Source organism: Dermacentor andersoni, chromosome 3 (assembly GCF_023375885.2).
Source record: "Dermacentor andersoni chromosome 3, qqDerAnde1_hic_scaffold, whole genome shotgun sequence".
Lineage (NCBI taxonomy): Eukaryota > Metazoa > Arthropoda > Arachnida > Ixodida > Ixodidae > Dermacentor > Dermacentor andersoni.
Window position 1 is genome coordinate 211,896,349 of NC_092816.1, and position 12,363 is coordinate 211,908,711.

The 12,363-nt window shown below is 51.0% G+C and overlaps 1 protein-coding gene across 1 annotated transcript in view; it reads right to left on the reverse strand.

Moving 5' to 3' along the window:
- LOC129382907 (sodium-dependent acetylcholine transporter-like) overlaps nt 1–10,651 on the reverse strand; it is a 30,887-nt gene extending 20,236 nt beyond the window's left edge. The window contains exon 1 of the mRNA XM_055067133.2: nt 10,542–10,651. Within this exon, the coding sequence (XP_054923108.2) occupies nt 10,542–10,602 (61 nt within the window). The 5' untranslated portion in view covers nt 10,603–10,651. The remainder of the gene's footprint in view (nt 1–10,541) is intronic.
- Between the last annotated feature and the right edge of the window lie 1,712 nt (nt 10,652–12,363).

The window sequence follows — 12,363 nt, forward strand, 5'->3', positions numbered from 1 at the left end:
TGTCACGAGGGCGTTCACCTTCCCGAGGGCGCGGTGCATCGACGGCGAACCCTCGCAATCCCAGGTTGCGGTATGGGCATCGGCGGTATACATGGCCGGCTTCGGCGCAGTGGTAGCAGAGCGGGCGGTGGTCGGGGGCTCGCCAAATGTCCGTCTTCCTCGCGTAGATGCGCTGGGCGATGGGTGGGTGTGCTGGCGGCGGCGGCGGTGGACGACGGAATTGCGGCGTTACGGGGCCGTGGCGCAGTCGTGGAGGAGGACCTTGACGGCGTGCGACGGTGGCGTAGGTCATCGCTTCGGGCTGGGATTGCGGTAATTGAGGTTGCACCTCCGGAACTCCAAGCGACCGCTGAACCTCATCTTTGACGATGTCAGCGATCGAGGCCACTTGAGGCTGCGACGACGCGAATATCTTCTGAAGCTCCTCTCGAACGACTGCTCTGATAGTCTCGCTTAGATCGTCAGTAGCCAGTGATTGAACCCCGGCGTAGTTTGTAGAGTTCGTGCGGCGATCGAATTGCCGGTTTCGGATCTCGAGTGTCACCTCAATGTTCGTCGCCTCACGAAGAAACTCTTCGGCGGTCTTCGGTGGGCTTCTTACCATCCCGGCGAAAAGTTCCTCCTTTACACCACCCATCAGTAGGCGGACTTTCTTCTCCTCGGCCATATCCGGGTCGGCGTGGCGGAACAAACGGCTTATTTCTTCCGTGAAGATGGCAACGTTCTCGTTTGGTAGCTGCACTCGGGCGTCCAGCATAGCTTCAGCCCTTTGGTTGCGCACGACGCTTGTAAAGGTGCGTAGGAAGCCGCTACGGAACAGGTCCCACGTTGTCAAGGTCGATTCCCTGTTCTCAAACCAAGTTCTGGCGGTGTCTTCTAAGGCGAAGTAGACATGCCGCAGCTTCTCGTCGGAGTCCCAGTTGTTGAATGTTGCGATTCGTTCGTAGGTCTCCAGCCATGATTCCAGGTCTTCAGTCGCTGCTCCATGGAAGGTTGGTGGGTCCCGATGTTGTTGTAGGATAACGGGGGGCGCTGGGGCAGCCATTGGGGTTGTCTTGACCGCGATCTTCTTTGACATCTGGTGGAGGTCACTACCACCTCCACCAGATGTCACGTGGTAGTGACGGTGAAGAAAAGCAGCAATACGGTGGAATACAAAACTAGCTTTTATTGGGCGAACCTGTGCCCACAAAAACACGCTACACTGATAGCACAACGATAGCGGCGAACACGGTCGGCGATCGTCGGAAATCTGATCAGCGAGTCAAGCGCGTCGGCTTTTATACAGCAGTCGTCGAATGTTCCAGACTAATCGTTCGGACCCGCGTACCTTCCACAAAGTTCTACACCATTCGCGTCACACGATGAAATCAGATAACACAACGTTCGGCGACAGCAGATAGCCGGGTAGAAGTATCGATAACTTTCCAGAAACTTCGGATACATGCAGGCGCGTCCCGCGCTGTGCGATTACATTTGTTAGGTGGTGAAACGTGGTCGCCCGATAAACATAAGTACATGTGTCAATATGTTGTTGTAATGTTGTTCACTTCCATCTAGTAATTTTATGTGGTTCCAAAATGTTCTAGGTGCGGCCTTCTTTTTCTCACGTATTTCTGAGAACCGACGTTCACTTTCACTTTTTAATTTTGTTTGCACCAGTATTTGAGCCATATACTTTTTCTCCCGGTACATTTCCCATTTACTGGTTACTTCATCCTCCAGAAACTGCGCCTCCTTTGCCTGCCTGTGCTCTCGGGGTGCTTTCTGTCGTTCGGCAATCGCTTCTCGTATCTCCCTGTACCACCAGCTTTTCGGTTTATTTTTTCCTTTCCAACGAATATGTTTTTTCTCTTTCCGTATTTCTGTCGTTATTACACTTAGAAGCTCACTATATTCCCACTCTTTATTTGGCCATTTGCGAAGTTCTTCCTCGACTCTAGTGATAATATTTGTCATTTGTTCAGCGTTCAAATTTGGACTCGCCATTTTGCACTCCTTGCCCTCTTTCCCAACTACATATCCCATTTTCAATATTGTTACGGTGAAGGGAACGAAGAAGTTGGATTGGAATGGACGAAGACGAAGTCTGGCAGTTGCCTGAACGCCATATACGCCAGTTGCAAAGATACGTTATTTTTACACTCGTGGGCCTGCTTTCTTCCTGCAACATTTTGGTGGAAGGTGCGGGGTACAATCACGGAACATCGCAGTGGACGTCATCTACCTGCCGCCACAATGGCAAATCAACCGACACAAGCGACAACGCCTCAGCAGCCCGTGCCAACGGTCATCCGCACTCATCCACGGGACCCAGGGACATTTTGTGGCACGGACAACGCCGACGTCGAGGACTGGCTTATGATGTGCGAACGAGTGTGCGACAACAACAGGTGGGATCCAACAATGATGCTAGCAAACGTGATATTTTACCTAAGAGGAACTACGAGGCAATGGTACGACACACACGAAGCTGACCTAACGAGCTGGGATGTCTGCAAAGACAAAATGCGAGACCTGTTTGGCAGACCTGTCGGTCGTCAGCTGGCGGCAAAAAAAAAGAACTTGCGTGTCGCGCTCAAACGTCCACAGAATCCTATGTTGTTTACATACAGGATGTGCTGGCCCTCTGTCGCAAGGCTGATAACAACATGACCGAGGCATACAAGATTGGTCACATATTGAAAGGTATTGTAGACGATGCCTTCAATCTCCTGATGTGCAAGGATTGTGCCACTGTGGATGCAATTATAAAGGAGTGCCGGCGCTTCGAACAAGCGAAGGGCCGCCGCGTCACTCAAACTTTCGACCGATTGCCCAATACCGCCGCGACATCTTCTTGCGAAGGCCCGCCGCGCTTCGTTCAGCCCACAGGACCGGAAGAAATCACGCGCATCGTTCGCCGTGAGCTTCAGGTCATGGCTCCGGCTCCAGTCCGTTCTGACTGTCGGGGAAGTGTGCCCGCTATCTCCCTTATACAAGCGGTCGTTCGGGAGGAAATAGCAAGTTTGGGCATTCCATCTCTCTGCTCGGTCCGCCATACAAACACCTACCAGATATCTCCGGCCGCTCGCTCCCAGACGCAAAGCTTCCCGCCCCCTCGTCGCAACCCAGCTGACTGGCGCACAGCGGATGATAAACCTATCTGTTTTAATTGTTCCGGTATTGGACACATCGCCCGTCATTGCCGCAACCATTCGTCGTCGCTTCCTCGGTGGTCGTCTCCGAGTCACTACCGCCAAGTACCAGACAATCGTACTTTCTCGCCCTATACGCCGACTAGGAACATCAACGCCGACAGTGCTCCACCAAGATCCAGCCGCTCCCCGTCTCCGCAAGCTCGTAGGTCCCGTTCGCCTCTCGTTTACCGCTCTTCGTCCCCTTCTGCAACCGATCGCTTCGCTTCGGGAAACTAGGTGGTGCAGCTCCCGGAGGTGAAGCTGCCACTCCGACCTGGCCCACAAATCCTCTGTTGACCCTGCCTACATGTGGAAACCTGCTGGACATTGAAGTCGATGGCGTTCCGTTTAGATCTCTCGTTGACACAGGAGCGCAGCTTTCAGTTATGAGCGCTGCTCTCCGCCGAAGGCTCAAAAAGGTTCTGACACCCGCCGTACCGTGCACTGTGCGAGTCGCCGATTGGAGTACTTCACCTGTCCTTGGAATGTGCACAGCACGTGTGACCATTGGGGGCCATTATGCCGTTGTTCTATTTATCGTCCTTGAACACTGTCCACACGACCTAATTCTCGGCCTCGACTTCCTTTCGAAACACTGTGCCCAAATTGACTGCTCCGCAGGTGTTGTAGAGTTGGATCTGCCACTTCCTGCCGACGCAACAACTTGTGTTTCACACTGCTTATGTTCTGCTGAGTTTGCAAGGCTGTCTTCACAAGCGGCTACAAATGTCCTCCTGACGTCCTGTCCTCCGGTACCTGATGGCGAGTACGTCGTGTCGCCGCTTACTGACGTGGTTTTGTCGCGCAATATTGCCCTACCGAGCACCTTAATCCGGATCCGCGAAAACTGCGCTCGCGTGCCCATCCTCAATTTTGGATTTTCGTCGCATGTGCTGCCACACGGTATCGCCATAGCGCATATCACTCCTTTGGAAGAATTTGAGATTTCTTCTTTGACCTCTGAATCCTTCGTCAGTACCAACGGACCTTTGTACCCACTCCTACGTACTCGACGCCTGCGGACGATGTTTCTAAGATGATTGCCCCTGACCTTTCTTCCGAGCAAACAACAGCTCTTCGTCACCTCCTGTCATCTTTTCGGGACATCTTTGATTTGGACGACCGTCCACTTGGCCAGACATCTGTTGTCACGCATCGCATCAACACCGGGGACGCTAGCCCCATTCATAGGCGGCCATATCGTGTCTCCGCAACAGAAAGGGCCATCATACAGAAAGAAGTAGACAGGATGATGGACAAGGACATCATTGAACCTTCCAGTAGCCCGTGGGCATCACCGGTTGTCTTAGTAAAGAAAAAGGACAACTCGTGGCGCTTATGCGTTGACTACCGTCACCTCAACAGGATAACAAAGAAGGATGTTTATCCCCTGCCACGCATTGATGATACTCTTGACTGCCTTCACGGATCCCAATACTTTTCATCAATTGACCTCCACTCCGGCTACTGGCAGATTAGCGTCGATGAGATGGACCGCGAGAAAACAGCCTTCATCACACCGGACGGTCTGTACCACTTTAAAGTCATGCCATTTGGATTATGCAATGCGCCAGCTGCATTCGAGCGCATGATGGACTCTCTCTTGCGCGGCTTGAAGTGGTCTACATGCCTCTGTTACCTCGACGATGTGATTGTGTTTTCGCCGAACTTTGAGAGCCACCTGCGGCGCCACACAACCATACTCTCCGTGTTTCGCAGTGCTGGCCTTCAGCTAAACTCCTCCAAGTGCCATTTCGGTCGCCGTGAAATTAACATGCTCGGCCATCTCGTAAACGCCACCGGAACCCAACCTGATCCACAGAAAGTTCACGCCGTGCGAAATTTTCCTGTACCTTGTTCAACAAACGATGTCCGTAGTTTTGTGGGCTTATACTCTTATTTCCGGTGATTTGTGAAAAATTTTGCCGACATCGCTCACCCTCTCACTGACCTTCTTAAGAAAAACGTCTCTTTCTCTTGGGGACCTCTGCAGGAGAAAGCCTTTTCTCCCCTGATTGAGCGGCTTACAACTTCCCCAATTCTGTCACACTTTGACCCTTCTGCGCCCACTGAAGTATGAACTGACGCGAGTGGTCATGGCATCGGCGCTGTCCTCGCTCAGCGTCAACAGGGCCAAGACCGTGTCATCGCTTACGCTAGCCGCCTTCTTTCCACGCCCGAGCGAAATTACTCCATTGCCGAAAGAGAATGTCTCGCGCTCGTATGGGCGGTCGCGAAATTCCGGCCGTATCTTTTCGGTCGCAGCTTCTGCGTCGTAACCGATCATCACGCCCTCTGCTGGCTCTCCTCTTTGAAGGACCCAACTGGACGACTTGCACGTTGGGCATTGCGTGTACAGGAATATACATTTTCTATTATGTATAAGTCAGGGCGCCTGCCTAAAGATGCTGACTGCCTGTCCCGCAATCCCGTGCATCAACCGGACGATACCGATGCAGACTCGGACATCAGTGTTCTATACATCTCCGACTTCCTCCATATTGGCGACGAGCGGCGGAAAGACCCTGTTATTCGAACGCTTATGGAACGCCTAAGCTCCTCGCCCAATGACCCGTCCCTCCGCATGTTCACCATGCGCGATGGAACTTTATACCGTCGTAGCGTTCGTCCTGACGGCCCGGAGCTCCTCCTAGTCGTTCCCAAGCACCTTCAACTAGCCGTGCTCCAGCAACTTCACGACGCTCCTACTGCTGGACATCTGAGCATCACTCGTACATACGACCGCCTGCGGCGTCGCTTCTTCTGGCCCGGCATTTATCGCTCTGTGCGCCGTTATGTCACTTCTTGCGACCTGTGTCAGCGCCGGAAGACGCCTGCTACGCCTCCCGCTGGTTTGCTTCAACCAATCGATATCCCCACAGAGCCTTTCTTTCGTGTGGGCCTAGACCTACTGGGCCCCTTTCCAATTTCTATCAAAGGCAACAAATGGATTGCTGTAGCAACCGATTATGCCACGAGATATGCTATCCCACGAGCGCTACCAACCAGCTGCGCTACAGATGTCGCAGACTTCTTACTATACGACGTCATCCTGCACCACGGCGCCCCTCGCCAGTTGCTGACGGATCGCGGCCGCTACTTTTTATCGAAGGTCGTCGATGACCTGCTCCGCTCCTGCGCAACAGAACACCAGATTGCTACCGCGTACCACCCTCAAACGAACGGCCTCACCGAGCGACTCAACCGCACGCTAACTGAAATGCTGGCCATGTACGTTTCTGACGATCACCGTGACTGGGACGTCGCTTTACCATACATCACTTTCGCATACAACTCGTCCTGTCACGACACTGCCGGATTTTCACCATTTTACCTTTTGTATGGCCGCGACCCCACCTTGCCCTTTGACACGTTGCTACCTTCCGCAGTACAATCACCCGGCCAGCACTGGTTACGCTCGCGATGCTATTGACTTAGCCGCCCAGGCCCGAGATGTCGTCCGTCATCGCCTGTTGCAGGAAGAAAGCAGGCCCACGAGTGCAAAAATAACGTATATTTACAACTGGCGTATATGGCGTTCAGGCAACTGCCAGACTTCGTCTTCGTCTATTCCAATCCAACTTCTTCGTTCCCTTCACCGTAACAATATTATGCGTTTATGGTCACTCCCTATGCTGCTATACCCTTCCTCATCAATGACCACCTCTCTCAACTTATCATGAATTGCTTCTGTGATCAGACAGTAGTCAATGGTTGATTGCCGGTTTCCCACTTCCCACGTGATCTGCCCTTTACACTTAGGCCTTTTATTCACGATAACGAAGTTATGTGGCTCACATAGGTCGAGCATTGACTTCCCGTTGTTGTCGGTATAGCTATCTAAATCCTGTATGTGGGCATTCATGTCACCTAATAGGATAATTTCAGCAGCATTGCCGAAACCCTTAATATCAGCGCTTATGCATTCCACTAACTCTTTGTTCTTCTCTGTGCAATTATTTCCGGTCCACAAATACATAACGTGCAGCCAAGTTTTTTTTCCCACTCATGGTACCTGATAACCAAAGATGCTCTTGACATTTTGAATTTACTCTTGTCCATTTGGCTCCCTTATGGATGAGCATTCCGACTCCTCCTGCCTTTCTTTCCGACTTAGTTCTGTTGCACCCTTCCCAAACATAATTCTCTCCTACCGATGGATAGATGGATGGATGGATGGATGGATGGATGGATGGATGGATGGATGGATGGATGGATGGATGGATGGATGGATGGATGGATGGATGGATGGATGGATGTTATGAGCGTCCCCTTTGGAACGGGGCGGTCGAATGCGCCACCAAGCTCTTGCTATTATTCTGCCTAATGTCCTACCTAGGTTAAACAATAAAAAAGAGAAAAAATACACTATAGACTACCCAACCCAAATTTTCTTATCCCCTGTTTCGAACTGTGCTTTTGTGCCTCTCCGTTTTTTGTCGTTTCCCTACTTTTCTTCCACCAATCCTCCAATCGCCTCTTACTAATGCCTATTGCGGACATGTTTACTTTTCCACTGCTGCGGCTGAACCCAAGTGCTTCAAGGAGGCCAGTGGCACCTAAATCGACCGCTGGGTAGACGTCTTCACATCCTAATAAATCATGTTCCATAGTCTCCCTAGCTTTACCGCAGCTAGCACCGCTCCTGTCTCTGGCGATAGCTCTGGAACCACTCCCCTGCGTGACACCGGATGATGCACGGCCAAGACTCGATTTAGAACAAGAACAGCTCCGCTGTTAAAAAAGCGCAGTCCTCGACGTGCTTCTCGACGGCCACCGCAGTTGTAGAAACTGGAGTCGACTACTCCGTCATCAGTATATTATTCGCCGCCAAGTTGAAAAAGTCAAGACTGCATGCGACGGCGCTCAAATTCTGACAGCTGGAGGGCTGACTGGAATCTGCACGCCAAGAATTACAGTTCATGACCGCATTTACCCGGCGACATTCATTCTCCTTCCAACAGTGCTCGCGAGACGTAATTCTCGGCATGGACTTCCTGAACCAACACGGCGCAATCATCGACCTGAGGACGAAGGCGACAACGCTGCCCACATAACAAGCAATACCGATAGAGCGGTCTTCAAGTCAGCGTGCATAAAGTGTACTTGAGGACCAAAGCAAGATCCCGCCTCGCTCCAGCATTGTCATTTCTGCCGGCAGCTGAGCACCCGCAGATCTCGAAGGCGTCATCGAGGGCGACCAAGATCTACTATGCGCGGATCGACTTCGTTTTTGTTGCGAAACAACGCCCTTGTGAAGACCTTTTTGCCAGCCCGCGCAAATTACTTTCTCGTCGTGTCAGCAACACTCTGCACGCCCTGCATGATGATAGGACAGCCGGGCACCTCAGGTTTTCTCGTACGCTCGCAAAAATGCATAAGAAGTACTACTGGCCGCGCCTCGCCGCCGACGTCGCCCTTTACGTCAACATGTACCGCGAGTGCCAGCGCCGCAAGACACCACCGCCAAGCCCGGCGGGATTACTATAACCGATCAAGCCTCCGTGCCGACCGTTTCAGCAGATCGGTGAGATTTCCGACGACATTTGGAAACAAGCGGATCGCTGTCGCTACCTACTACCGCCGTACCGCTACGCCGAAGCGAAAGCACTGCCTAAAGGTAGCACAGTCAAAGTCGCTAAATTCTTCGTCGAGAACATCCTGGTGCGGCAGGGTGCCTCAGAAGTCCTTATCACCGACAGAGTAACGGCTTTCACTACATAGCTCACCCAAACCATTTTGCAATACAGACAGGCAAACCACCGGAGGACAACTGCCTACCACCCGGAGACGAATGGTCTTACGGAGCAGCTGAATAAGACTCTCGTCGACATGCTTACAATGTAGTACGTCGACGTTGAACACAATACATAGAATGCCGTCACGCCATCACAACACAGCGGTGCAAGAAACAACACAGATCACGCCTTCAAGCTGGTTTACGGCAGGTACCCTACGACGACTCTCCACATCGTAGGATATGCTGCCGGGTATGCTATGCTGCCGCACGCCACCGACGAAGAGAATATCGACGTCGCCGCCTATTTCCAGCGCGCCGAAGAAGCCCGCCTGCGCTTCGAGAACGAGAGTGACGGCCAGCACTAATCTTCGAAGACGCTACGTGGAATACCAGCCCGGCGACCGTGCTTTGGTCTGGACTCTGGTGCGCTGACAAGTACTTAGCGAGAACCTGTTACCCCGCTATTTCAGACCCTACAAGATCATACGAGGCATTATCGCCCTGGACTACGAGGTCGTGCCAGACGGCATTTCCCAATAACAGCGGCGCCGCGCACAACCTGAAGTTCTCCATGCGGTGCGTCTTAAGCCTTTGTAGACCCCCTCAGGATTTCAGGGATTTAGTTGCAATCTTACTTTGTAGTTGTTTTTTTTCTTTGGTGGTTTGGTTTTCGCTTTCGTGTTTGTAGCATCGATACGATGCCTTAAAAAGGGCGGGTGGGGGCTATTGACACGCGTACTTGTTTATCTTTATCGGGTGACCGCGTTTCACCGCCTAACAAATGTTATCGCACAGCGCTGGACGCGCCTGCATGTATCGGAAGTTTCTGGAATGTTATCGATGGTTCCATCCGATGTCTGTCACCGAACCTTGTGAACGTATGCGCGACGCGAATAGTGTAGAACTTTGTGGATGACACGCGGGTCCCAGAGATTACTCTAGAACATTCGACGACTTATGTATACAAGCCGAAGCGCTTGACCCGCTGATCGGAAGCCGGAAGCTTCTTGTACATCTTGGAGCACCATAAGCACACATAGCTATCAATTATATTTTTGAAACGCAGATTGTATTTATAGAATAAATGCAAGATGGCCGGATCTCAGCTGTAGATTTACATGAAAAACTTTCATCCCCACTTTTAACGTTCTTTTCTCTGACAGTTTGAACAAACTACCCCATCAGTCAATGAAAGTAACTCGCACAGGTCGATCCATCTTAACTAAGGGTGCCTTAGGCCTGCAGTACATCATTACTGCATTCTTTAAATACCAGTGCGTCACAGAGCTTGTTGATTACGAAAAACAGAATGATAGCAGGTGAATGATCCACGCGAGGAGTCACAGCAGTGACGCAAGTGGCCAGTTTCTAAACTGGCCACTATCAAGATGCGCTGTAGGGTATACTAAAATTGCAGAACGTACAGAAGGAATATTATAAACATGGTCACTATTTCTTCGTAACAGTTTATTCTAATGAATATAACACTGTTGCTGTCTACAATAACGTATCATTCCAACCCGCCATTTGAATTCCTCTTTCTGTGCACCCTAGGTTCTCCCAGTGCAATAACGTAGATGGCAATTTACAAAATCTGACACAAATGCTGTGAAAAGGCTCACCTCCTCCGTAGACGATGAACATCATGGGAAACTGGCTCGCATTAGCACTGCCAGCCGTCATGATGAATAGGGTGGCAAGCCTGTGGGCACGGCTCTGGTAACTCTGCGTGTCCTGCGCGACCTGCGATCAGTTCACAGCGACAGCAGGCGTCAACATGCACCGGGAATAAGCCACACATGAGAATATAACAATAAGGATATAATAAAAGGAATAATTAATTATGGGGTTTTACGTGCCAAAACCACTTTCTGATTATGAGGCACGCCGTAGTGGAGGACTCCGGAAATTTAGACCACCTGGGAATCTTTAACGTGCACCTAAATCTAGGTACACGGGTGTTTTCGCATTTCGCCCCCATCGAAATGCGGCCGCCGTGGCCGGGATTCGATCCCGCGACCTCGTGCTCAATAAAAGGAAAGTACAGTGTACTATGCCTTCGATACCGTCCACTTATATGCAAGTAAGGCTGTGGAATTCGTTTTAAGTTCAGTGCAGGAAAGTGCGCTTACCTGGAACACTTACACCGCAAACACTTTGTTGAAGAAAGAAAGGAAGAGACGATGGCGTTCTTCGAAAAGCAACACGAACGAGCGTGCGAACAAGGGGGAAAAATAAATTTTAGAACTGAAGAAAAGGGGGGGGGGGGGGCGCTAGCAGATATGGGCGCGGGCTCTCGTGATGGCACGAGTACTCCCGGATCGGCGTCATCCAGCTCACCTTCTTCCAGGCCAAGACAGATTAGCCCTAGAAAATTGACGGCACCTTTCGATGAGCCGCGGATTGACCTGGATGCGTATTTGAATCGGTTTGAAAGGATAGGAATCGGACAAGGTTGGGAGAGAAGCGAGTGGGCTAACGCTTTCAACCTGTGTTTAATGGCAGAGGCTCCGAGTGTTTTTGGGCGTATGCCAGCAGAGGAGTCATTAGACTATGACAAGGTGAAGAAAACTTTATTGCAAAGATTCAAGTTGACCGCAGAAGGGTTCGGTAACAAGGTTAGGTCATGTAAGCCTGAAGATTCAGAAACAGGCAAGCAGTTTGCGTGTCGTCTGACAAATTATTTTGAGAGATGAATAGAACTGTCCGAGACGGACAAAATGTATGACGGGGTTCAGGACAAAGTCGTGGGTGAACAATTTCTTGCCAGGTGTAGCAGCAGTTTGGCGATATTCCTTAAAGAAAGAAAACTACACACTGTGGAGCAGATGGCAGAGCAAACAGACGAGTTCGTAGAGGCACTAGGATTGAGAAATTTTGAAAAGGGCGACAAAGATAAGCACACGACAGCAGCAGGAAAGACGAAGTACCAGGGGCAATGTAGTAGACAGAGGGGACCCCGGAGATGTTTTCTATGTAACCGATTAGGTCATGTAGCAGTGAACTGCCGAGTGAGAGGTAATCGTCACGAAACACTCGTGGTTTGCCAGTTGTGACAAAAGAAAGGTCACAAGGCCGACGAATGCAGGACTAGGCCCGCGGGTAAGACGGCTTGTATCATGAGGTCAAAAGAGGATGGACAAATAGAGCAGGACATGCCTGTAGTGGAAGACGAGGTACAAGGACGCAAGTCTACGGTCTTGAGAGACCGGGGAGCCAATACCATTTTAGTAAGGGTAGTCTAGTGCCACCAGAAAGCATGACCGGATACTTTAAACCAGTAACCTTGGTAGATAAGTCCGTTAAATACCTCCAAGAGGCACGGATTCAAATATCGACACCATTTTTTACAGGACTAGTCACAGATATATGTGTAGAGGACTCCCTTTATGATTTGATTGTGGGAAATGTACCTGGGGTGAGGAAGGCAGACGACCCAGACCC